Consider the following 26,414-nt stretch of genomic DNA (forward strand, 5'->3'; position numbering starts at 1 on the left):
GAGCAGCTACGCTTTTCCTGCACTGCACAAGCATAGATTCTAATAGTTTATTTGCATGTTAAGTTGATGTTAGCCAGGTCAGTAGTTAGTACAATACTTCGCGAACAAGAATTGCTCAGGGCCCAGTCAATACTGAATTAATGCTCCAGCACAGTATGAGGAGGAACTGAGCTGCTAGAAGTGCTGTATTTCTGGTAAGATGTTATGCCAAGGTCTTGGGGATCACTAATGATCCCCTAGCGCTTTTTGCAAGAGGAAAAGTCTGTCACCTCGGTCATTCTAACTCAGATAATTGTATTCTGCCATCCTAGATTCCCTCTGCATGTGGTGTTTTAAATGGTTGATTAGTGTTGCTGTGAGGAGTTAAACAGCTTCCACACACTACTCTAGAGGTGGCTGCATTTCAACAATGGGAGAAGTGATCTCTATTTCCCTCACCTACCTCCTAGAGGTGTTCGATCTTCAGATGAAGAGCGCCACAACATGGGGAGCGATAAGCAAAATCTTCAACGGGAGCATTACAGTTGTGCAGTACCCTCAGCCAAAGTAAAAGAAGGGCAAAACCAAGCGTTAAGACCCAATATTCAACTCCAATTTAAAAATGTTTTTTAAGTCTACCGTACTATCTGTCTGAGACAAACAGAAACCATCTGGGTTGAGCATACAGGAGCTATAAGAATACACTAGTAGGCAGTAAAATTTAAATGCGTCAGACAGGTATATACACTACAACAATGGTTCTCTACTTTTTCCCCATACTGTGACATCATATTAGCACAGATAAAGTTTCAGAACATCTCTTCTGTAGCTTTGGGTTTTCCAATCTAGCCATAAAATAAAATAAAAAGGATGGCTGTGACTTTCCTGGATGTGTTTCAAATCCCTGGGTTGAGAAGCCACGCTCTAGAACCATATTACTTCACATGCGGAACTGGGAGACCAATTGCCAATTATTCTGTTTTGTGAATTAGCATGTACATCAAAAAAACAGAAATAATGCACTTTGCTAATTCACGTGATGAGTGTAGTTTAAACTACTGATAATGCTTCATATTACACAGTCTACTACTAAATGTACGGTAGTCTATTTTGTAAAAGTAATAAAGTCTTAGTAATTTAAGATTTCACCACAGTCCTGTGTTATTAAATCACTAATAAGAAGTGGGAGAAACTGCTGGTTGTGTGTAAACTATGGAGTGGACAAAATACCAAGTGGGAAAATTGTATTAACAATTTATTCTGTTTCCTGCTACATGATGCTATTCAGCACTCGCATCACAGCCAAAGGAAGCAAGGAGCAGCTGATTATATATCCTTCACAGGACAATGAATGAGCATCCCCTGCACTCTTCAGTACCATCTTTGATTATCACAGGCCAACTGATTTTCTATTGCCAACGGTCTTTGGAAGACTTGATTAAATAAACACTTGACAAACAGCCAATCTGGTGATTCAGAGACACAAACTGCAAGACCAAGTACTGGCAGGATATTAACGGAGCTAGCTAACTATCCCCCCAACTGCCTAGTGAAGAATGCAAGCCATGAAGATACACCACTCACAGATAACTATTGGATTCTTGTTGTACTCACTGAGATATTTCCATTCTGCTGCTGGCCATGGGATTTCATAGAATCATAGATTATTAGGGTTTGGAAGGGACCTCAGGAGATCATCTAGTCCAACCCCCTGCACAAAGCAGGACCAATCCCCAAATGGCCCCCTCAAAGATTGAACTCACAACCCTGGGTTTAGCAGGCCAATGCTCAAACCACTGAGCTATCCCACCCTCCACAAAGATTTTTATTTAATTTGGTTTTACTAAGATACATCGGGGAAACTCCCTACTCCAGTTCTAAGGTGGAAGAGATTTCTGCATTCTTTTATGTTATTTATAATTTCAAAGGGTGCCCCAATCGCCTCACTCTGAATGCGCTTCCAGATTGTACTCCAAAAACCGACTGCTGCATGTCAGAAATTAATTCCACTTCTCCACCTTTCCCTTTATCGTGTTAAACTGCCTTTGGCCACATTTTATTATCTGGATGTTTATCTTCTCCTTTATCTGTCCATATGCAATCCTGCTTGAAATCAATGGGACTGCTTAAGCAAGTAGGGTTTGGCCCTTGGGGTAAACTTCATGCATTGATTGTAACTGAACAAAACTACCATCGAGGGACATCATTTTCAAAGTCTGGCATTTCTGCAACATTTTAAACATTCAGCAGCCACCATTACATTTTCTTGTAACCTATTTCTCCTGAACATAATGGGGATCAGGGAGAAATCAACCAACTGACCCTACATAACCAAAGAAGGGGAGTTTGCCCTTGTGCTCTCGCCACTGGCTCTGCAATAGGTAAAAGGTCCCCACAGCTGTACAGGCAATATCGATTGGGGCGAACAAGGAAACTGCCAAAAAAATAAAGCTACGTTAATTTCAAGCTCCATTAAAATTGAAAGGGGGGGGGGGGGAATCCATGTTTGGCAAATGGGGAAGGACAAAATCTGTAGGCAGAAACATGCATTTTCAGGCTAAGGTGATGCAAACAATGGAGGGTAAACAGTACTTGAGGTCGCCCCTTTAAGTCTGTGGCAGTGTTTCCATTTAAAAAGCTTGATTTTAATTTCTCTATCAAAGTATAAAATGTTCATCATCATCATAAAACAACAACAACAAAACTCACTGCCTGAATGTTATCAAGATTTCAGCCACTGAGGCCACAAGAAGCATATTTTATTTTCCTGGTTTAAGGGTTTGGGGAGACAATGCTACCTCAAAATTACTGTTTTTTTTAAATGTCACAATTAGTCATGGGTAGGAAACCTATGGTATTAAAAAACCCTCAAAATATCCAAGATATTTAATTTTGGTCATATTCAGTTGCTATTTGGACAAATTTAAGGACTAATCCTGCAGTCTTCATTCAGGCAAAGCTCCCATTGACTTGATGTATTTGGATTTTTAAAAGATGTACCCTAGTCAATAAGAAACAATAAATAAAACAAAATAACTTTCAATGGTAGTTTTGCCTGAATCAGAAACACAGGATCAGGCCCTCAGATAAAATGACGAAATCCTGGCCCCAGTGAAGGCAAAGGCAAAACTCTCATGGACTTTCATGGAGCTAGGATTTCACCCAACATTTTCTAAGCAGTTAGAACAGTTGTATTTGTAGAGGCCCGAATTCAACGTCCATAGGAGTCTTTTCATTGACTTCACTGGGAGTTGGATCAGGCTCTAAACGTGGGAGTTGCACATTTCCAGTGGTTGTATCACAGCTCTTGTACTCATACATATAAAAACAAGTAGACTTGTAGGTCAATCCAGAAGACTTTTTAAACCACTGGTCTAGAAACCATAGTGATTTAATACCAGGGTATGACACTGCATATTAAGGCATGGAAGGATCAGATTTTTATAGGTTAATGTCAGTAAACGTCAATTTCATCATACACACACAAACCGACACAAAAAATTTCCATTGACAATTAATGACGTTTACAGATAAGCAAAGCTTAAAAAAAAATGCTGCTTAAGAACTTGAGTTTGTTTTAAGATTATTTACGTTGTCTAATTTGACATGAGATGTTGAAAATTGGTGTTTTAATGGTTATAAAGCTTTGAATTTTTGAATCTCAATGTCTGCTGTCATTAAATAATTGTTCTCTAACCCCTCCATACATAATTTCCCGCAAGTGTGAAAATTTATACTGATAAATGGGGGCGGGGGGGGGGGGAGGGAATGCTTAAAACCAATTTTGTGTAACTATGAAAATTTAAATTGATAAACAAATGCTTAAAAATAAACATCAATACTCATGTATTGATAAAAAAAATCAAAATTGAATTCTGCTAAGCCTGTGCATATTGCACCACATGTAACAATACAGAAGACACAAAGCCCCTTGCTTTTATCTGTCACAATGTTTGTAATCACTTAGGACAAGGACAGGCAACCTATGGCATACGGGCTGAAGGCAGCACGCAAGCTGATTTTCAGTGACACTCACACTGCCTGGATCCTGGCCACCGGTCCGGGGGACTCTGCATTTTAATTTAATTTTAAATGAAGCTTCCTAAACATTTTAAAAACCTTATTTACTTTACATACAACAATAGTTTAGTTATATATTATAGACTTATAGAAAGAGACCTTCTAAAAAGATTAAAATGTGTTACTAGCACACGAAACCTTAAATTAGAGTGAATAAATGAAGACTCGGCACACCACTTCTGAAAGGTTGCCGACCCCTGACTTAGGAGATACAAATGAAGCCCCATTTCTGCAGCTGGCTCCAAGCACACATGCTACTTCACTTGCACATTGACTTAAGTGACACCCATAGAGCTGTTTGGACACAGGCAGCTGTAAGATCAGGATCTTAGTTTGTATGTTGTAAGCTGTGAATGAATGAATGTGCAAACTATCTTGCCTCTATAAAATTTAACACGGTTATTCCTAAAATATGTGGAAAAAAAATTCTTGCACCTATGTGCCAGGAATCTAGAATCTCTCTTAGAAGTTTTCCAGCCAACTCCTCTAGTGGGAGACTTTCCCGGACTAACCCCTTTTATGAAAAAGTCATCTACGTTTTATTACTGATAAATAATTCAGGTAATTGATTGAGACCTAATTTGATGCACCTCTCTGTAGTCAGCACTAAAGAGTACAATATAAAATGGGCTCAGCATAGAAAGACACTCTGCTAATTGTCCAAATAGGGCAAGATTGCCAATAAGTTGAAATCCTTGGTTCTCACACTTTTTGAGCCACTCAAGACAATAGGTTTATAGGCCTGTCCCCGCCCAAGACTCTCCTTCTGTTGTCTTTCCCTTTTGTGTTCCATTCTGTCTACAGGAAACAGAAATTTGCTAGAATCCTCTCTCTGCAATGCTGACTGCCTTCATTAGAAAAATCTGCTAGACTAATCTCTCCATGCAGCCCACTTACAGAACACCAGCACTGCAACACAAGAAGACAGGAAGAAAATAAGTCAATAATTTAGGCAAAAGAGCTTAAAAACCTGAGAGGCTTAAATAAATTGGCAGGAGACAAAGGTTATTTTTCTCTTATAGGGCCCGGAAAATTTAGAGACCAGATCTGGTGTCCCTCCCCAAATATCATCCCCACTCCTGCAATGCGAGGTGCATCGGCAGACAGCAGTACCAATGCAGCGTTCCAGTCACATTTTGCTGCCCCTGAAGAAACAGTAACTAGAATTGTAAGCACCTGGCAAACGCTTGCTCTAAATATGGTTAAGAGTGCAAAAGGTCAGGCAGGGTCTACACTATGAAGTTTTGTTGGCATAGCCAAGTGAGTGAGGGGTGTGAAGAAACTACACCCCTAACCGACATACCTATGCCAGCAAAACCCCCAGTGAAGACCCAGCTATGCTGACAGAAGACGGCTTCCGTTGGCAGAGCTAACATCCATGGGGACGGTGGTGTTACTATGCTGGCAGAACTCCTCCTCCTGTGGACATACACTGCATCCACACTAGAGGGCTCTGCAGTATAGCTATACCAGTACAGCTGCATTGGCAGAGCCTATGTAGCGTACACAACGCCTCTGTGTCTAGAGAATGCAAACAAAAATGAACCGAGAAAGGACAATTAGGGTACGTCTACACTACAGCTGGAGGTGTTACTTCCAGTTCAGGTAGACATAGACATGCTAAGTTTGATCGAACAGCAGCATAAACACAATGGTATGGGCGAGCTGCACAAACCTGTCTGAGATCCTAGGTACGTACTTAAGCCACAGCTATGTTTAGCATGGCAGCTCAATCAAAGCGCCTGTATATATGCGTTCCTGTGCTGGAATTTACACCTCCAGCGCAGATGTAGCCTTAGGTCAAAGGAAGTCGGTAAAGATAAATCTGAACTGAAGTCGTACAAATTATTTGGAGTAGTAGTTTTTATTGTTAAAATACACTATGAATAGCGATCATTGAGTGCTAACCATATGCTCAGTGCTGTACAAGACAAACAATTCCTCCCCCAACATTAAAACCTACTTATCTATCCGTTTCCAGAGTAACCAGTGTAACTGTAAAATAATGAAGTAATTAGAACAATGACAGAGTGAGCCAGATTCTGCCGCTCTTGATCCCTTGACTTGCATATTACTCCACTCACTGAGCAAAATGGGGCAACTCACAGAAGAGACTACCACCAAAGGGATGTCTACAATACCTGCCAGATCGGCGGGCAGCGATCGATCCAGAAGGGATCGATGTATCGAGTCTAGTCTAGACGTGATAAATCGACTCCCGAGCGCTCTCCCGTTGACTCCTGTACTCCAGCTCAGTGAGAGGCGCAGGCAGAGTCAACGTGGGGAGCGTCAGCTGTCGACTTACTGCAGTGAAGACATCGCGGTAAGTAGATCTAAGTACGTTGACTTCAGCTACGTTATTCACGTAGCTGAAATTGCCTAACTTAGATTGATTCTCCCCCCCCCCCGTGTAGACCAGGGCTAAGTAGCATGGCGTAATGTGACCCTAAAGGAGCAAAAAGATTCTAAATGACCACTAGGCTTCTAAAGAAGCAGCCAAACCAGCAAAAAGACTGTGTCAACCATCAGGCCAAAATACCACTAAAGCTTTGGTCCAATACCAGGAGCTTTTGTCTAAAATAACAAACAAGCAAGTAAAACCTACATGATTTAACAGAACTAACATGACAGGCAAAGGATAACCAGAGGCATACAGACCCAAGATCTCTTGCCCTGGGTAAAACCTTGATAAAAATTTCTCTCAGAGAACCAGATGCTATTGCTGACATCTGTGTACTGGGACCTACAGACAAGAGCAAAGCCTTGTCTATATTCTGAGTAGGTATTTTCAGACACAGACAGTTGTCAACATCAGCAGACAAGTTGAGATGTGACTGCAAATGTCCTCAGACAAAGCAGAGGATGATGTCCTGCAAACCTGCACAAAATACTGAAAACCCTTGTGCCTGTATTAAATTGAAGTTGAACAAGAATGGGACTAAGGGCAGAGCCCTAAAGCTCCCTTGTGTCTGTAAAAATCACATAAAACCGGGAATATCGTCATGCTTCCTGTTTTAGATGACCGGTTTATTTAATTTATATATTTTTGCTGGCAGTCATCTGTGAAGAAAGATTCAAGACTCAAAGCTTGGGTGTGAGGCCTCAGACACCAAAGGAAAAAAAATTAAAAACAGAAGGAGCATTTAACAGTATCAAAAAACCCTCCTGTTGAGGAGACCTTGAGATTTGGTAGAAACCAGATTGTTGAAAACCTTAAAGTTGTTTTGGTAAAATAGAAAGAAATATTATGCATGTCAATCTTGATTTATCAGAGGATGACAAATAAATGACAACATTTGGCCCATGTACCCAAACAGCTTGGAAACAAAAAAGTTTTTTTAGCGCTATTGCTAGGGGGTTGAGAATCTACAGCAAGATTGTGTACTGTACTCTTAAACAAGTAAGGACAGACACCCAAAATCAGGGTGGATAAAAATCAATGATTTAAAAAAAAAAAATATTTAAAATCACATTTTTTTAATAAAATGCTTTTTGAGGGAAAAGCTATCTAAAGATAGTTTTAATTAAGATACATTATAGCTCAAAATATTTCATCATGGAATACGGATTATAAATTCTAATTCTATAGTATGAGACAATATAGTCATGTAATGTTTAAGAAAAAAGTTTTGTTAAGATGTTCCAATAGTTCATGGATTAGGGAACCAATTTTATGGGGTTCCAGAGGCTTCTGTATAGATTTAGGTTAATCTTTCTATCTACCCAATGGGATTCAGTGTTCATTCTAGAAGATACCATCAGAGATGCTTAGTTTTGCAGTTCTCCAACTGTGGACTTGTGTCTCCAGAAGTAACATGCTTGTTTAAAATATTTTTTTCTGTTAATAAATAAATAATAGAGGTGAGCAATCATAGAATACCAGGGTTGGAAGGGACCTCAGGAGGATTCATCTAGTCCAACCCCCTGCTCAAAGCAGGACCAATCCCCAGACAGATTTTTGCCCCAGATCCCTAAATGGCCCCCTCAAGGATTGAACTCACAACCCTGGGTTTAGCAGGCCAATGCTCAAACCACTGAGCTCTCTCTCCCCTGCCCAATTAACAACAACAGACCTCAACCCTATTGTCCCTCTGCAAATTTGTGTACACAGAGTCAATCCCTGACCTCTCTCTAAAGTTTCAAAACGTTCACTGAATAGAAGATTGTTGGGGGCGGAATAGATCTGGACAAGGAGAAGAAGTCTGGAGATAAATGCGAGAAGGGGGGGACAGGCAGTAGAAACAAAAGTGAAACAGTCTGAGCAGCATATTCCAGAAGTCTTGAGGTCTTTCTTAGTGTAGCCTTCATGGATTTGAGATCTACCATACCATTCTCTCACTAGAAGGGAAAACCTATAATGGCAGCAGGCTGTAAAACGGACCCAATTTGGGAATAAGAACCATTCAAGAAATATGTTTGTTGATGATGTTTTAAAGAAAGTCACACCAGTGAACTGGTGAAAGTCACTTAAGCACTTGGATTCAGAGACTGTTGAAGTGATAACCTCACTTTTAACAGCAGTAGCTTCTTCTGCCGGTGAAGAAGGAATATTTTCTTCCTTTTCATTCCAATTTGAGAAATTCAAATTTGGACTAATTCATTCCAAATTGAGAAATTGTTTGGGACCTGAAAAAGCAGGAAAGCTTGTTTTTCTTTTCCAGATTATGAACCAACAGGAAAATGAAGGTGAAGGCGACTGAGTTAGCTGGAGAAGCCAATATTTTAAGATTCTCATGTTGACCTGGTTAACATAGTTGATTTAATTTTTTTAAATATTTTGTTTAACTATTTTAGTTCAAAACAATTTTAACAAAAAACAAACCTGATTTTAAAAAACTTGAATGTTTAACTAAATTTAAAAAATAATATGCTTCTTTTGTTAAAATATTATATGTTTGATGTTGAAGAAAAAATCCAGAATACATAACATTGTTGTTTTAGTTAAATAAAACAATCTAAATGTTTGTCCGGTGATGTTCTTCTCCTAATACAGCAAGGCAAGAAAATCCTCCAAATATTAATAATTAACCTGTTGAACTGGAGATGGTTCACCTCCCAATGACTTCATACATATCTGCTTCAATTACCTTTGGTAAATGAAATAACCAAACAATCATTCATTTTCTGATATAGCTGTAAAACTAAACTGAAAAGTTTTCAAATAAATCACTTTAAAAATGTATAGTGTGTGCCTTATAAAAATGAAACCTACATCTCTGAGTTGTGACGAATATGTATTAAGGTTATAACAACCAACAAGAATGCACTTTTATGTAGAAATCTATGATTAAATCAAGTCTTCCTGACTAGTGATTTAAATCAAATCCATCCGGCCCAAAATCAAAAAAGAATAGTTACAGTAAATCTAAATGTAGAAAGGAAGACGAGCTCTTGCAAAAAGCTAGATGGACTGGGGTCAAGAAAGACATCTAGTAAGTTTAATAAATCCTAATAAAAAAGATATCAGAAACTGGAACAAAGGAATAAAATAAAATTTAAATAAAAGAAAGTGAGCAGCAGTAAAAGCTATCACCCTATGATCAAGCAATAGATCTCCTGGGCCTGCTAATTTTTTCTGAGAAAGAGTAGGAAAATCTTCCAGAGGGGGCGGTGGTAAAGAACAGTAGGAACAGCTAGAGGGTGAGGAGGAACGAAGTATCGTATCAACAAGGAATCAGATTATATAGAAATTTGTCTAGAGCTGTTCACACACACAAATACTGCTTTGCAGATGTTAACTTGAGGACATACGAATCACCAGACTGGATCTGACCAGTGGTCCATCTAGCCCAGTACCCTGCCTCAGAGAGTGGCCAACACCAGCTACTTCAGATAATGTGCAAGAACCCCTGCAGTAGGCAGAGGAGCTAAGCTGTCCCCAGGGAAAGTTTCCTTCTAACCCCCTGTAATAACAGGGTGGTCGGCCCTTATATGGGGTTGGGGGCAGCCAGTCCTCTTCAATACTCAGATCCAGCTGAGAAGGGTCAGGTGATTCATATAAGAGGCTCAAAGAGTTCAGCTAAGGAGAGCTGTGGGAAGCAGCCTAGATCCTGTGTGGCTGACCCTGAAGCAGGAGAGAAACGCACGAAAGGAAAAGCTTCTGGGACCCCGTAGCCTGCATTCGTCAGGGGAATAACCTTTTGTTACTTTATGAGCTTTATACAGTGGAACCCCGACTATCCAATCTATTTGGGACCAGGGCCAGATCAGATCATCAAAAATCTGGCTAATCGGGAGAATGGCCAACCTGAGCCCCACCACCTGGTTCAGTTAATACGGAGAGCCAGATAATGGATGCTTGGATAAATGGGGTTCTACTGCATTTGAAAAAGAAAACTGTGCCCTGAAAGCCTGGACAGACTTGTGGGGGTAGCTTTAGTCTTTCGTGGGCTGGGAAGACAGATCAGCAGCCTACAGCTCCAGCAGAGATTGGCCAATATCCTGAACCATGAGGGCTCATAACCCTTCTGGATATCCTTTATTATCTATACACCAGTAGAAGATGAGGATAACCTTCTAAATCATTAACAATAAGTAAGACGAGCTCCATTCAAATCTTCTCAAAACTTACAGATCCACAGCTAACAAGCTCTTAACTGAGTCATTAACCCAGCAGCTTTCTTCTCAGTGCTAGAAACAGCAGTACTATTAAAGTTAGTTTAATAACGCAGGCAACTAATACAAGAAGAAAAGAAGACCATGACAAAACAAGTCACATTTAAAACCATCAAACTAGGTGATTTACAGCAAAAATAGATAATAAACTAAATCAAACTGTGATCAAAAGCAGGAAACATGGCATGTAAGCTTATCAGTAGGACAATGTCTCACAATGACAAGATCCACAATACAGAGCATAAATTTTAAGAAAAAAGGCTACTCGCTCCCCATATAGCTAGCTTGACTGAGAAAAAAGCTGCCCCCAAAACCAGTCCCTGAAAGTTATTGAGTGAATCACCATGAGTTCATCCACCCAAAACACAAGAAAGGTCTAAAAGCTAGAAGGGAAGGATAGCCCGCTACAATCCAGGTTTGCAAAACAGACAGAGACCTACCACCTCATCCAAAACCTAAACCCAAAATCTTTCCAGCTAAGTTTTCGACTGCATGGTATTCTTTGCTTTGTGCTTCACCTTGCCAGGAAGCAAAACACAAGGCAAGAATGCTTCCGCAACTGCCTATCTTAGAAGAGCTTGGACTGAAAAACCCCACAAATACCAGTTATTTGTCGGGAGAATGTAAATAATCTGTACGACACAGATTGCTCTTACCTGTATGTCAGTGTCCTTCACAGGCTCAAGGGGCTCAAATGTAGTGACTGCACTAAGACTCTCCAGCCGCTGAGAGATATGCGGTACGTCAAGCCCTCTGGACCCAAGAAGAACAGATCTATATGGGGGAAGAAGGAGAAAATTGATATTAAACAGATACAGCTACTTTTAATATCTCTGGAAAAAACATCTGCAGTTCAAATATTTAGATCAGTGGATGTAGAGAGAAAGAAGGTTCTCTCTTTTTACATCAAACCCTGGACACACATACGTGTAAAGCTATAACATCCAGTATTATCAGCCCTGAAAAGATGTGAAAAGAAAATCGGATCTCCCTTGTTAAATTAATGCTGTTCTCATTGCCCATTGCAGGACGGGACAGCTGTCAAATCCTTCCATTCGTAAAAATTCTAAAGCACCTTGGTAACTTAGTGCCATTTCCAGAACAGAATACAGCACTCTGATTTAAATGGTGCCTCTGCAGATGAATACATTGGTCACTTACCAAAACCTCAAAGTTACAGCATTTTCTTCTAGCCAGCCTTTGAGTGGAAAATAATTACTTACCAGTAATTCTGTCTGCCCTGATCATCTCTTTCCCTCTTCGCCCGCCCACATCTTTCCAAATTCCATAATTGCATGCCTCCTCCTCAGCAGGAAGCGAAGGGCAAAGAGAATCAACCACCCCAGCAAACCACAACCTGATCCACCCCTTTCCCTCCCCCTTCCCCTTCATTCTAGAGCTGCCTATGCAATTTGCCTCTAAAATAACATGAGCAATGGATTCATACATTGGGCAGGACAGGAAGGATGTGGAATGTGGGAAAGAGGAGGGGATGAAGACAAAGTTTTAAACCAGGAACTTGGAGGAAATGGTTGAGACCTGCTCATGTAATCTCCATGCCTGATTCTAATATTGACCAGGAGGAAAATCAAGAGAGAGAGAGAGTACAGCAATGGAGAAAGGAACAGTAGTGGGTAGGAGAATGGGCATTAAGAGGAAATAATAGTGCCAGTACCAATGAAGCTAACAGGTAGGTGATACTGGCAGTAGAATGACTGTACCTCAGGTGAGGAATCTGGGCAAAGCCAAGCAGAAACAACTAAGATGTTTGTACACTAATGCAAGGAGTCTGGGTAACAAAACAGAGGAACTAGAACTACTGGTGCGGGAAGTGAAATCAGATATTATAGGGATAATAGAAAAAATGGTGGAACAGTAGTCAAACCAACCTAATAGCTTTCTTTGACAGGGTAACAAGCCATGTGGAAAGGAGGGGGAAGTGACAGATGTGGAATATCTTGACTTTAGTAAGGCTTTTGATATTGTCGCACATGACCTTCTCATAAACAAACTGGGGAAATACAACCTAGATGGAGCTACTATAAGGTGGGTGCATAACTGTTTGGAAACCCGTTATCAGTGGTTCACAGTCAAGCTGGAAGGGCATAATGAGTGGGGTCTCGCAGGGATCAGTTCTGGGTCCAGTTCTGTTCAATATCTTCATCAATGATTTAGATAATGGCATAGAGAGTACACTGATAAACTTTGTGGACAACGCCAAGTGGGAAGGAGTTGCAAGTGCTTTGGAGGATAAGATTAAAATCCAAAATGATCTGGACAAACTGGAGAAATGGTCTGAAGTAAATAGGATGAAATTCAATAAGGACAAATGCAAAGCACTCCGCTTAGAAAGAAAAAGACGGTTACTCACCTGTAGTAACTGTTGTTCTTCGAGATGTGTTGCTCCAATCCATTCCAGTTAGGTGTGCGCGCCGCGCGTGCACGGCTCTTCGGAAGATTTTTACCCTAGCAACTCCGGCGGGCCGGCTGGGTGCCCCCTGGAGTGGCGCCGCTATAGCGCAGAATATATACCCCAGCCGGCCTGTCCGCTCCTCAGTTCCTTCTTGCCGGCTACTCCAACAGTGGGGAAGGAGGGCGGGTCTGGAATGGATTGGAGCAACACATCTCGAAGAACAACAGTTACTACAGGTGAGTAACCGTCTTTTCTTCTTCGAGTGATTGCTCCAATGCATTCCAGTTAGGTGATTCCCAAGCCTTACCTAGGCGGTGGGGTCGGAGTGAGACGTGGCAGAGTGTAAAACTGCTGAGCCGAAGGCTGCGTCGTCTCGAGACTGCTGCACCAACGCGTAGTGGGAGGCGAAGGTGTGGACCGAAGACCATGTGGCCGCTCGACAGATGTCCTGGATGGGGACATGGCTCAGGAAGGCGGCAGACGAGGCTTGCGCCCTCGTGGAATGAGCGGTGAAGCGGCCCGGGGGCACGCGAGCCAGCTCGTAGCATGCTCTGATGCATTGAGTTACCCAGGAGGAGATGCGCTGGGAAGAGACCGGCTCGCCTTTCATGCGATCGGCGACTGCTATGAAGAGCTGTGTAGAACGCCGAAAAGGTTTCGTTCGCTCGATGTAAAAAGCGAGCGCTCTACGGACGTCGAGGGTGTGTAGCTGCTGTTCCCGAGGCGAGGCATGGGGCTTCGGGAAGAAGACCGGGAGAAAGATGTCCTGATTGAGGTGGAAAGCCGAGACCACTTTTGGCAGGAAGGCCGGATGCGGACGAAGCTGCACCTTGTCTGCGTGGAAGACGGTGTATGGCGGACCTACCGTCAGCGCCCGGAGCTCCGAGACTCGTCTGGCCGATGTTATGGCGACGAGGAAGGCCGTCTTCCAGGAGAGGTAAAGAAGAGAACATGTGGCCATAGGTTCGAATGGTGGACCCATGAGTTTGGACAGGACGAGGTTCAAATCCCAGGTTGGGGCCGGACGCCGCACCGGCGGGTACAATCGGTCTAGGCCTTTTAGGAAGCGGGAGACCATCGGATTGGAAAAGATGGAGCGACCTTCCAGAGAAGGACGAAAAGCGGACACCGCTGCCAGGTGTACCCGCAAGGAGGAGACCGCCAGACCTTGCTCCTTAAGGTACCAGAGGTAGTCCAGGATGGTAGGGACGGGGACTACGAAAGGGTTGAGTCCTCGTTGGTCACACCAGAGCGCAAACCTCTTCCATTTCGCCAGGTAGGTGGAGCGAGTGGAAGGCTTTCTGCTCTCAAGCAGGACTTGCTGCACGGCCGCCGAACAGTCCCTCTCTGCGTGGGTCAACCACGCAGGTACCAGGCTGTAAGATGGAGGGACTGCAGGTTCGGATGGTGGAGTCTGCCGAAGTCCTGCGTGATGAGGTCCGGCCATAGCGGGAGGGGGATGGGATCCCGAACGGAGAGCTCGAGCAGCAGGGTGTACCAATGCTGTCTCGGCCAGGCCGGAGCCACGAGTATGACGGTGGCTCGATCCCTCCGCAGCTTCTGGAGCACTCTGTGCACGAGCGGGAAAGGAGGGAAGGCATAGAGGAGGTGAGTCTGCCAGGGATACAGGAAGGCGTCCGACAGAGAGCCCGGCGAGTGACCCCGGAACGAGCAAAACTGGAGACACTTCCTGTTCGCCTTGGAGGCGAAGAGGTCGACCCGGGGAAACCCCCACCTCTGGAAAATCGTATGTGCAATGTCGGGACGAAGGGACCACTCGTGGGAGAGAAACGACCTGCTGAGATGGTCGGCCAGCGTGTTCTGCACTCCCGGAAGAAAAGACGCTTCTAGGTGAATGGAGTGGGTCACGCAGAAGTCCCACAGGAGGATCGCTTCCTCGCAGAGGGGGGAAGAGCGGGCTCCGCCCTGCTTGTTTACATAGTACATCGCAGCGGTGTTGTCCGTGAGTACTGTTACACAACGGCGTTGTAGGTGGGAGCAGAAGGTTCGGCAGGCGAGGCAGATGGCCCGGAGCTCGCGGACATTGATGTGTAGCGCGAGCTCCTGGGGCGACCAAAGGCCTTGTGTGTGAAGCTCGCCCAGGTGGGCCCCCCAACCGAGCGCTGAGGCATCTGTGGTCAGCGTGACGGATGGGCAAGGAGGATGGAACGGGACTCCCGCACACACGACCTCCAGGGTGAGCCACCAGCGGAGGGAGTCTAGGGCCGTCCTGTTGACCGTGACCACCATGTCGATGGGGTCCCGATGAGGCTGGTACACCGTCGCGAGCCAGGACTGGAAGGGGCGAAGATGGAGCCGCGCATATGCGGTGACATATGTGCAGGAGGCCATGTGACCCAGAAGGCGCAGGCAGGAGCGCACTGTTGTGGTCGGGAAGGCGACGAGATCCCGGATGATGGAAGCCATGGTCTGGTGCCGGGCGCGAGGAAGAGAGGCCCTGGCAACCGTGGAGTCGAGAACCGCTCCGATGAACTCCAGCCTCTGCGTTGGGAACAGGGTGGACTTCTCGGTGTTGATGAGAAGACCAAGGCGCTGAAAGACAGAATTTCCGCCATCTGTTCTATCACGAGCTGACGGGACTGAGCTCGGACCAGCCAGTCGTCGAGATACGGGTAGACGTGCATCTGACGACGGCGGAGGGCTGCTGCTACGACTGCCATGCATTTTGTAAATACCCTCGGTGCCGTGGAGAGTCCGAATGGCAACACGGCGAACTGGTAGTGGGCGTTGTTGACCACAAACCGAAGGTAACGCCGATGAGGAGGATAAATCGCGACATGGAAGTAGGCGTCCTTCATGTCGAGGGCGGCAAACCAGTCTCCCGGATCCAGGGAGGGAATAATGGTCCCCAGGGTGACCATACGAAACTTGGGCTTGAGCAGGTATTTGTTCAGCTCGCGAAGGTCTAGGATAGGACGTAGCCCGCCTTTCGCCTTGGGGATGAGAAAATAACGGGAGTAGAATCCCCTGCCCCGCCTGTCTTGAGGCACAGCTTCTATGGCCCCCACGCTCAACAGAGTCTGAACCTCTTGCAAGAGGACTTGCTCGTGAGAGGGGTCCCTGAAGAGGGACAGGGAGGGTGGGTGGGAAGGCGGGGGTGAAACAAATTGAAGGCGGTATCCCGACTGGACTGTTTGAAGCACCCAGTTGTCCGATGTTAAGCGGGACCACGCCGAAAAGAAATGGGAAAGGCGGTTGTAAAATAAAGGGGAAGGATCCGGTAGGGAGAGTGATGGGCCGTCCTCGACCGCCCCATCAAAAGGCCTGCTTAGCCCCCTGAGGGGCCTTGGAAGCGGCCTGGCCCTGGTTGCGGCGGTTGCCGGACGGACGATGGCGATTTTGGGCCGGTCGTCGGCTGACATAGGGGCGATAGCGCTGTTGGTAGCGGGAGGGCTGCGGCCGGAAGGGCCCGCGCTGCGTCGCCGGCGTATGCATGCCTAGCGTGCGGATGGCAATGCACCCGTCCTTCAGGGTCTGGATCCGAGCATCCGTCTTTTCGGAAAACAGACCCTGGGTGTCGAAGGGAAGGTCCTGGAGGGTATACTGCACCTCCGGCGGCAGGGTGGAGGACTGCAGCCAGGAGATGCGCCTCATTGTCACGCCGGATGCCAAGGTCCGCGCCCCGGAGTCCGCAGCGTCGAGGGCGGCCGTAATAGATGACCGGGAGGACTTCTTTCCCTCGTCCAGTAAGGCGGAGAACTCCTGGCGTGATGTGGAAGGCAGGAGCTCCGTGAACTTCGCCAGGGACGTCAGGATGTCAAAGACGTACCTGGCGAGGAGGACCATGATGTTTGCGATCCTAAGCTGCAAACCCCCTGCGGAGTAGATCTTACGGCCGAGCAAGTCCATGCGTTTGGCGTCCTTGGACTTAGGCGCAGCGGCAGGCTGGCCGTGCCTCTCACGGTCGTTAACAGATTGGACCACGAGGGAGTCCGGGGTTGGGTGGGAGTAAAGGTACTCATAGCCTGATGGTGGGGCTGAGTACTTCCGCTCGACCCCGCGTGCTGTGGGTGGAATGGAAGCGGGGGTCTGCCAGAGCGTAGTGGCGTTTTTTTGAATGGTCCGGACAAAGGGTAACGCCACGCGGACGGGAGCGTCTGCACCAACCACGTTGGTGATTGGATCCTCGTCCTCTTGGACCTCCTCGACGGGAAGATTCATGGACGCCGCCACCCTGCGAAGCAGGTCTTGGAAGGCCCAGAGGTCAATGGGCGGGGGTTCGCTGGCCGCAGCACCTGCCACCGCCTCGTCCGGCGAGGATGACGAAGATGCACCCTGCAGAACCGGCTCAGGCTCTACGGCCGGTGGCTGAGCCTCCTCCGAATCGTGGGGCATGGGTGATTGGCGGGCCGGATGAGCAGAGGGCTCGTGCGGAGGCGAGGGAGGCGGCCGGCTAACAGTCGCTTCAGGGACCCTGGTGCCGGTGGTCACATCCCTCCTGGGAAACGGGATACCCTGCCCTTCATGCTGCCCCCATGGGACCCAGTAGCCCCACTGCTCGTGAGGGAGTCCTTGTGGGGTCGGCCACCGGTGGGTAGCATCATCGGCACCGGAGGCCACGGACGCTGTGCGGGATGGCCAAGGTGGTGCTGTGGTGCCGACGGACTGAACCGCTGAAGGTGGGAGGCCCTGCACCGACGGCACCGAGGGTCGATACGCAGAGCGCCGACGGGACGGTGAACGTGAGCGCGGGCTGCGGCGGTGCCGGGAGCTCGACCGGCGCCGGGAGCTCGACCGGGACCGGGATCCGCGGTGCCGGGAGTGACTCCGAGAGTCGCGGTGCCGAGACGACCTCCGACGGTACCGACGGTACGGTGACCTGGATCGGTGCCGGGAGTGCGACCGGTACCGAGATCGAGAGCGGTACCGGGACTCAGACCGGCGTCGGGATGGCGCTCGGTGCCGTGAAGAGGAGCGGCGACGAGATCCCGAACGGCGGGACGGGGACCTGCGCCGGGACCGCGACCGCGACCGGGACCGGGACCGTCTTCCATGCCGCTCGTCGATAGAGGGCGGTCTTGTCATCCTGGCTGGCTTGCCCAGAGAGACAACGGCCCGCACCGGCAGTGCCGGGGGCCGGAGGCTCGGAGCCTCTATGAGCCTGATGAGGTCTCTCGCGGAGGAGAAAGTCTCCGGCGTCGAAGGCAGCCTTGGCTCAACCTCGGTCGGTGCCGGGGAGCGGGGCGGTGCCGGACTCGACGGCGCTTGCGGAGCCGGAGTCGAGGGCTCAGGGCCCGCTTTACGCACTGCCTCAGCCACTCTCGTGGCGGACTCTGTGCGTGCCTTCGCTACAGCCTTCGCCAGTCTCTGCTTGCGTGAAGGCGAGAGCGAGCGGTGCCGGGTCGTCTTAGGCGGCGGTTTGGGTACCGTGGCCACGGTGCCGGAGCCGGTCGGTGCCGTGGGTGCACTCTGCACCGAAGAAGCCCTCGGCGCCGGCGCTGACGGTGCCGCGGGCTGGAGGGACGCTTCCATAAGGAGCTGTTTGAGGCGACTGTCTCTGTCCTTACGGGTTCGCGGCTTAAAAGCCGAACAAATGGCACACTTGTCTGTGCGGTGTGCCTCGCCCAGGCAACGGAGGCAGGAGCCGTGAGGGTCACCCACTGGCATAGGCCTCTGGCACGCTGCACAGGGCTTAAAGCCCGGTGCCTTGGGCATGAGCCCGCACCGGGGAGGGGAAGGGAGGAAATACTCCCCCTATCCTTATCTAAAACGCTAACTAACTACTAAAACTAACTATACTAACAGTGAAGAACTATATACAACAACAAGTAGAGAGAGCTAGGGATGTGGAGGATTACTGAGCACTCCACAGTTCCGACTGCCGTCACGGGCGGGAAGAAGGAACTGAGGAGCGGACGGGCCGGCTGGGGTATATATTCTGCGCTATAGCGGCGCCACTCCAGGGGGTGCCCAGCCGGCCCGCCGGAGTTGCTAGGGTAAAAATCTTCCGAAGAGCCGTGCACGCGCGGCGCGCACACCTAACTGGAATGCATTGGAGCAATCAGTCGAAGAAGAACAATCACTTGCACACAAACAAAATGGGAAATGACTGCCTAGGAAGGCGCACTGCAGAAAGAAATCTGGGGATCATAGTGGATCACCAGCTAAATATGAGTCAACAGTGTAACACTGTTGCAAAAAAGCAAACATATTCTGGGCTGTATTAGCAGGAGTGTTGTAAGCAAGACATGAGATGTAATTCTTCCGTTCTACTCCGCGCTTATTAGGCCTCAGCTGGAGTACTGTGTCCAGTTCTGAGCGCCACATTTCAAGAAAGATGTGGACAAACTGGAGAAAGTCCAGAGAAAAGCAACAAAAATCATTAAAGGTCTAGAAAACACGACCTATGAGTAGAGCCCTACCACATTCAGGAGCCATTCTGGTCAATTTCATGGCCCTAGGATTTGAAAAATTGGTAAATTTCATGGTTTCAGATGTTTAAATCTGAAATTTCATAGTGTTGTAACTATGGGGGTCCCAACCCAAAAGAGGGTTGTGGGGGAAGAGGGGGGTCACAAACCTGTTGTAGGGGAGTCGCGGGATTGCCACCTTCACTTCAGTGCTGCCTTCAGAGGTGGGCTGCTAGTCCCAGCCAGGCTGGGGAGAGACAGGATTTGCTCTTCCCCTGCACGGCTGCTCTCGGGGGGCAGGAGGGGAGTGGGGGTTGGTGGGAATCAGATCCACCTCCGGATGCTCCCCCTGCTGGACTCTGAAGGCAGCACAGAAGTCCTGTCCCTCCCCAGCCTGGCTGGGGCTCGCAGTTAGAAGCCAGCGGCTGGGACACTCCCCGCAGCACGAGGGAGATCAGATTTCACAGGGAAGGGCTTATTTCACGTTCCGTTTTTTAAGGCCCTGAAAGATAGGTAGGGCCCTACCTATGAGGGAAGATTGAAAAATATTGGGTTTGTTTAGTCAGGAGAAGAGAAGACAGAGGGGACATGATACCAGTTTTCGAGTACATAAAAGGTTGTTACAAGAAGAAGGGAGAAAAATTGTTCTTCTTAACCTGTGAGGGTAGGACAAGAAGCAATGGGCTTAAATTGCAGCAAGGGAAGTTTAGACTGAACATTAGGAAAATCTTCCTGTCAGGGTGATTAAGCAGTGGAATAAATTGCCTAGGCAGGTTGTGGAATCTCCATCATTGGAGATTTATAAGAGCAGGTTACACAAACACTCATCAGGATGGTCTAGATCAGCGGTTCTCAAACTGTGGGTCAGGACCCCCAGGGCCAAAGCCTGAGCCCCACTGCCCAGGGCCAAAACCCAAGTCTGAGGGCTTCAGCCCTGGGTGGCAGGACTCAGGTTGCAGGCCCCTGCCTGGGGCTGAAGCCCTGCCCGAAGCAGTAGGGCTCAGGCTTTGGCCCACCAACCCACGGCAGTGGGGCTTGGGTGGGCTCAAGCTTCAGTCCCCTCTCCTGGGGTTGTGAAGTAATTTTTGTTGTCAGAAGGGGGTCGCAGTGCAATGGAGTTTGAAAACCCCTGGTCTAGATAATACTTAGTTCTGCCATGAGTGCAGGGGACTGGACTAGATGACCTCTCGAGGTCCCTTCCAGTCCTATGATTTTATGAACCAAATTACAAATTGTTTTATCCCGCTGTATGTCACACCTCTTCCTCAATCCTTGGGTGGAGTCTATTATGCCACAATGACATGCCAAGTGGCATAAAGGAAGTGACCTCATTCTCCCACTGAAGGTTCAACGATACTTAATGCCAAACAAAGCCATAGGCAAGGAAAGAAATCTCCCCGGCAGAGCAGGATGAAAGTGTTGGAGTCAGCCACGTGGCTGCTCCACATTTGTCCTCAATCAAGGCTTCAGCCCACTTCATCCAAGATGCAGACATTCACCTTTCACTCTGACCATTAACCTAACCAGGTAACCGTTCGGCTTTGGGGCATGGCTCTTTAACAGAGTTTCTTGATCATCAGAAAAAGTACAACTTAAAATAGACTGTCTGCGAGTCATGAAAAAAACAGGGCTTTAGCCTAATGGAACCCTTTGTCCTTTCTAAATAAAAGTTCAGAACCCCTCACTTTCCAGAATGTATTTCTGTCGAAGAACATCAGTGTAGAAACATGGAATGCAAGGACAGAGAGTTCTTAACATGAACGGAGCATTCTCTTAAGTAGACTAGGAAAAATCCCATCAGCTGGCAACTAAGGACAGCCAAAACCCAAAGTAATTTCTTACTTCCCAGTGCACAAGTTGCTGATCTGACTTATACTTAAAAATCTGGGGTCCACTCACAGATCTCAACATCTAACCTGAGGTGGACAATACCCCCAGCCTCCCACCTGAGTTTTACTGCTTCTGAGTTACTGCCTTAGTGGCAGTAGAAATTAAATTATTTGCCCATCCAGTTGACGGTGTTAAATTTCTCTTCCAGCTCCACTCAGCTGTTTACCCCCAGACTCCACGTTAGGAAGAGTGCAAATGGCTAACTGCACATGCACTCTCACCAGACTGCATGTGAAGGCACAGCTACAGACTGTGCTATCCGTAAGGGAACTGAGACCAGGTTTCATTTTCAACCTGAAGCCAGAGGTGCCAGTCAGCCAACCTATTTGTCTTCTGATAGGGCCCTACATGGTCATACCTAAGCACTTCACAAAAACATGAACCTGTTTATCCTCAAAATTCCCTTGTGATGCCGGGAAGTGTCATTATCCTAATTTTACAGAGAGCTCAAGTGACTTGCCCATGGTCACACAGGAAGTTGGTTGCAGAACCAGGAACAGAATCCAGATCTCCAGAGTCCCAATCCAACACTTGATCCACAAGGCCATACTCCCTCTCTATTTTTAAATGTGCAGTTCAGAGCAGGTTGGCAGCTTGTCCTTGGGCGATCACAGATAGCCCAACACCCAGGGTGGCATGGGGTTGGGTTTTAGTAACTCATTTAGACTTCGTACAAAAATTTTGGGACAAACTGTATTCTTTTAATCAGACAGCCAAATTTAAGATGCAGCAGGTACCTTTGCAGAAGGCCTGGTCTGGATTTAAGTCTGGGAAATCCTAACACAAACTAAACATGAAATAGGTCTTTACAAAGACACAATTATTGACAGTCTTTTTTTTGTGTGTGTGTCCTGATTCCTGGTAGGCAGAGACACAAGAGATTTGGGGAGGACTGAGGGATATCAAGTGACATGTTATAAATGGATGCACATAAAAGGTGAGAGACTATTGGTGAGTCTCAGTCATACCTATCAAATTACCACCATCGAAAGCAGTATTTGTACAGCACAAGTAGGAGGTATGTGTAGATCTTTACAGACACGGGAGTCTCCCTAGCTTCTACCCAAAGTAGTTCACAGCTCCATTGCAAGATCTTTAAATATGTTAAGTTTTCAGGAGGAATTAAATGAGCTAACAGACTGTTTCTTCGGCATTCCTAGCTCAAAACAGAGTCTCAAAAACCCAAGTACTTACGCCTTGACATCGGCAGTCTCCTGCGACATGCGGGTCAGAGTCCGAGACCGCAGACGCTCTCCGGCCTGCTGGATCTCCTGGAGATTGCGTTCTACATGAGGAAGTTCAGAGATGCCTTCTGTCTCGGCTGCAAGCTGTTCTGCTTGCTGGAGAAGTTCTCCAAACCCTTCAGTGTCCATGTGTAATGCCAGTTCTATACAAGACACACACAGAAACCCCTAAGGAAAGAGAGAGAGAGAGACTTGCTTGACAAAACAAGTAAAAGATCCCTCATTGATTCCAGTAACACCTGTTCTCGGGGTGCAGTAATTGGTTGTTGAGTACAGAATAATCACACTACAGATCACCCCAAACTGCTGTAAATCTTAAGGATACTTTAAAGTGGTCTCTTAAGACAGGCAATTGTCTAGTAGAGATGAGGTTATTCGTGCAGGTTTACATACTTAGCCTAATGGAGTACCATAGCTAATTCAAATTTATGGAGGTAGAAGCGAACAGAAGGTACAACTGCCCAAGTGAAGGATTTGGTATTAATTCGGTCTTGAGTTTAAACTACTTATGTTTCAACCTGCATATATTTTCTTTTTTATTTTAATCTTTCAGGAAAACATATAAAGCCATGCATCACTAATTCCATAGATGGAAGAAATATGAACAGGCTGTTCTATCGTGAAGGGTATATAGTCTTCCCGCAGTGCATATGGGAAACTTTCATTAGTGTTAATAAGAATTACATACATACATTGAAGACAGAATGGATCATTTGGAGGAAATGGACAGTATAAAGTGTGTCTATAACAAACCTGCTGTAACTGATGGGGTCACTAAAGCATCACATAAATCTGAATTCGGAACTGATTTCTAAAAAGGGCTGGGAATGTAGGGAATCGATGTGTGAAAGGCCTCTTCTAGTTTCAGCAAGGAAACTCATACTAACGAAAGACAAGAGTTCAAACGTCCAAACTTGGGAGCCTAAAATTAGGCTCATACACATTAAATTCACAGTCAAGATAATGGGAGCTGGACATGCACAGCATCTCTGTAAATTCAGGCCACTTATTTCAGTTCTTAACTTTTAGGCACCTAAGTCTGGAAAATTTGACCTCCGCTCCTGGCAAACCTGGAAAGATAGCCCTGTACAGGATGAGGCAAGATACCAAGACTGAAGCAGCAGAATATTTTTCTGATTCACAGATTGTCTTACATTCAGCCTTGGGCACTCCCTGTACAAAGGTTGCTCTAGAGAAGTACTTCAACTTCTAAAAATTGCAGCAGCTCAGAGTTCCTGAAATTTAACGTGTTTGACAAGAATTAAATATCAGAACAGCTGTTTTCAACCCAAGATGAAGTAGGGACAGGCATAATAAAGGTGTAATTTGATGTAGCTCTGCAGATATCACCTGTAAATGGGATTTATTTTCCATTTAATGCAAGGGATTTACGTGTCTAACTCATTAGCAACAATAAATAATATCCACCTAACCCTCCCATGCAACCAATAAACTTAGACGTCTGGGGGGGGGGGGAGGAGAGGAGAAAAGGAGAAGCTAATTAATGGACTTGTTTCTCCCAGCAGAGAATATGTGGCCATGCTTACATGAAGGCCTGATGACCCAGAACAGGAAGGATGTATTATTTTTAAACTATTTGTAATGATCAGCATTCAATAAACAAGATTTTCCAATGGGCAGAGTGCTGATGCAAAGTGCAAAGATGACCATGCTACCTGCAGAGGATACTGAAAGTGAAACTGGACCAGTACAAACACTGATGTGAACGAACGCTAAACATTCAGCATTAGACAAAGTAGTACAACACACAAAAGGTGTCACTCTAATGCAGAGTCAGCATCATATTAGTCAGTTCCCAGAAGTTTAGTTAGTTCCCATCTGCTTTTTTTAAATGAATCAATACCCCCCCCCAAAATTACAGCATCCAGACATTTCATATATCTTGACATGATGCTATAAACAACAATAATGGAACCTCCAGAGCATTCCCCACCACCATCACCCTGCCCCAATCCCATCATTACCCTTACTTGAAAATACTTTTGCAGCATTCCCAGTATAGCAAAAACAAAAATATTTCTGAAATTATTCTCAGTAAGGGTATGTCTACACTGTAAAATAAAAAACAAACAAACAAGGTCTGTTCTTAACCTAGTTAGCAGCTTGATTAGAAGCCTGTGCTGGAGCTGAATTTGATCTGCTAAACTGAGTTAAAAGCAGAGCTGCCATGTCATCACTACTATTTTAACCTAAATTTGCTAATGTGGGTTAGCTAACCTGGATTAGGAACACAAGGGTGGTGGTGGTGGTTTTTTTGCAGTGTAGACATACAAGTGAGACAAAGGAGTGTCTCTAGAGAGAACAATGGCAAATAAAATGGCACCACATCTGTCTTTCACCATGACCCAATTCTCAAAGCATGGACATTGTCCTTTGCAGAGGCCAACTTTCTTTTTGCCATCTTAAAAAAAGTCCTCTAAATAGAGGTCACAAACTTCCAAGAATTATTTTCCTTACACTGAAGCCACAAATCCAGCTGACTCCTGAACTCAAACAGAGGAGAAGATAGGGGAGAAACGCCCTACACTCAATGCACAGATCCACAAACTGAGATCCTCCCTAAACCAAATCTGAACTTTGGTGTAACCCCTTAGAATGTCCCCCCTCTCAAAATCATCTCCTTTATCCAGAATTTTAAAATGTCCCTACACAGAAGAGAAGTTAGCACGCCTTCTTTCTTTCTTTCTAAGTAATCGGAGGAGACAAACTACGGTCTATGGCATTAACTGTGATCCTTTAACAGTAATATGTTGCAAGAGAGTAATGAGAAGTAATTTTACTTGCTTATTTGAACAACAAACAGGCAAATGAGTCCAGTGTGAAAACAGGACTATTTTATAGAAGGAAAATGCCTACAGTTTAAACATCTCAGCATCCCCAAAAGAGACTGAACTTCTTACAAAATGCTCCCTTGAGCAGATGCATTTGTATTTCTTTTACTGTAGTTTCAGTTGTTCAAGAGATATTTGATTAGCACAGTCAGATCACAATTAAGTAATTTATACCTAGAAAGGAGGGAGGAATGATCAAAGCAGCAAAAAAAAAAAAAAAAAAAAGAGGGAGCATATGAGCCTTCCAACAGGGTCAAAAGCTACCTCCTGCCCTATCATCCAGTACATCCAAATAGGCAACCACCTTCTGTGATGTTGAATATATCCAGTACATCCTGGCAATCACATGATTTCCATCCATCATCAGTCTAAGGTGATCATGAACTGACAAGGAGGGTAAGAAGACAGTGAGGGAGTAAACAAGTAAAAGGTAACATATTTTAGCTCTGAAAAATATATTTTAAAAATCCTCTGCTTAAGACATACAGTGCAACAGAAAAGAAATCCAAGAATTCGAATGGAATGGATTTTATATTTGCTAGGCATCCAGTTTCATCACTGTGGCTAAGCACCACTGTTACCAGTGCTAAGAGAACTATTTAGCACTATCTGGGTAGGAGTTTGCTTAGAAGTATTATGTTTAGTGATTCAGACACATGCAGTTGTTTAAAAAAAAAAAAAAAATAGAATCCAAGAACATTTCATACTATTATTTTGCACAGACACCACGACACAAACTAATAGCCTGCTTCCAGACATTAGGGCCCATGTAAACATTCTCCACCCACTGCTGGCTAGCTACCAAACTGTGTGGGGGTACAGGTGGCAATCAGGTTTATGCTGGCCAACAAACCAGACTGGATAGTTTGTACTGGATTTGTTAGCTAAGATTAGCAGGCCAGTGGAAGAAAGGCAATTTCATGCCCTGCAATGCAGTATAGGACATCTTTTCAGTGTTTACTTGTGAACT

General features: G+C 45.9%; 1 protein-coding gene across 2 annotated transcripts in view; it reads right to left on the reverse strand.

The window, feature by feature from the left end:
- NUP93 (nucleoporin 93) overlaps window positions 1–26,414 on the reverse strand; it is a 136,564-nt gene that overhangs the window by 102,010 nt on the left and 8,140 nt on the right. For both annotated transcript variants that reach the window (XM_044987693.1, XM_044987692.1), the window contains exons 2-3: window positions 22,543–22,760; window positions 11,331–11,448 (exon numbers count right to left, since the gene is read on the reverse strand). In XM_044987693.1, coding sequence (XP_044843628.1) covers window positions 11,331–11,448; window positions 22,543–22,721 — 297 coding nt within the window. In that variant the 5' untranslated portion in view covers window positions 22,722–22,760. The remainder of the gene's footprint in view (window positions 1–11,330; window positions 11,449–22,542; window positions 22,761–26,414) is intronic.

The sequence above is a fragment of the Mauremys mutica genome, chromosome 14 (assembly GCF_020497125.1).
Source record: "Mauremys mutica isolate MM-2020 ecotype Southern chromosome 14, ASM2049712v1, whole genome shotgun sequence".
Taxonomy (NCBI): Eukaryota; Metazoa; Chordata; order Testudines; family Geoemydidae; genus Mauremys; species Mauremys mutica.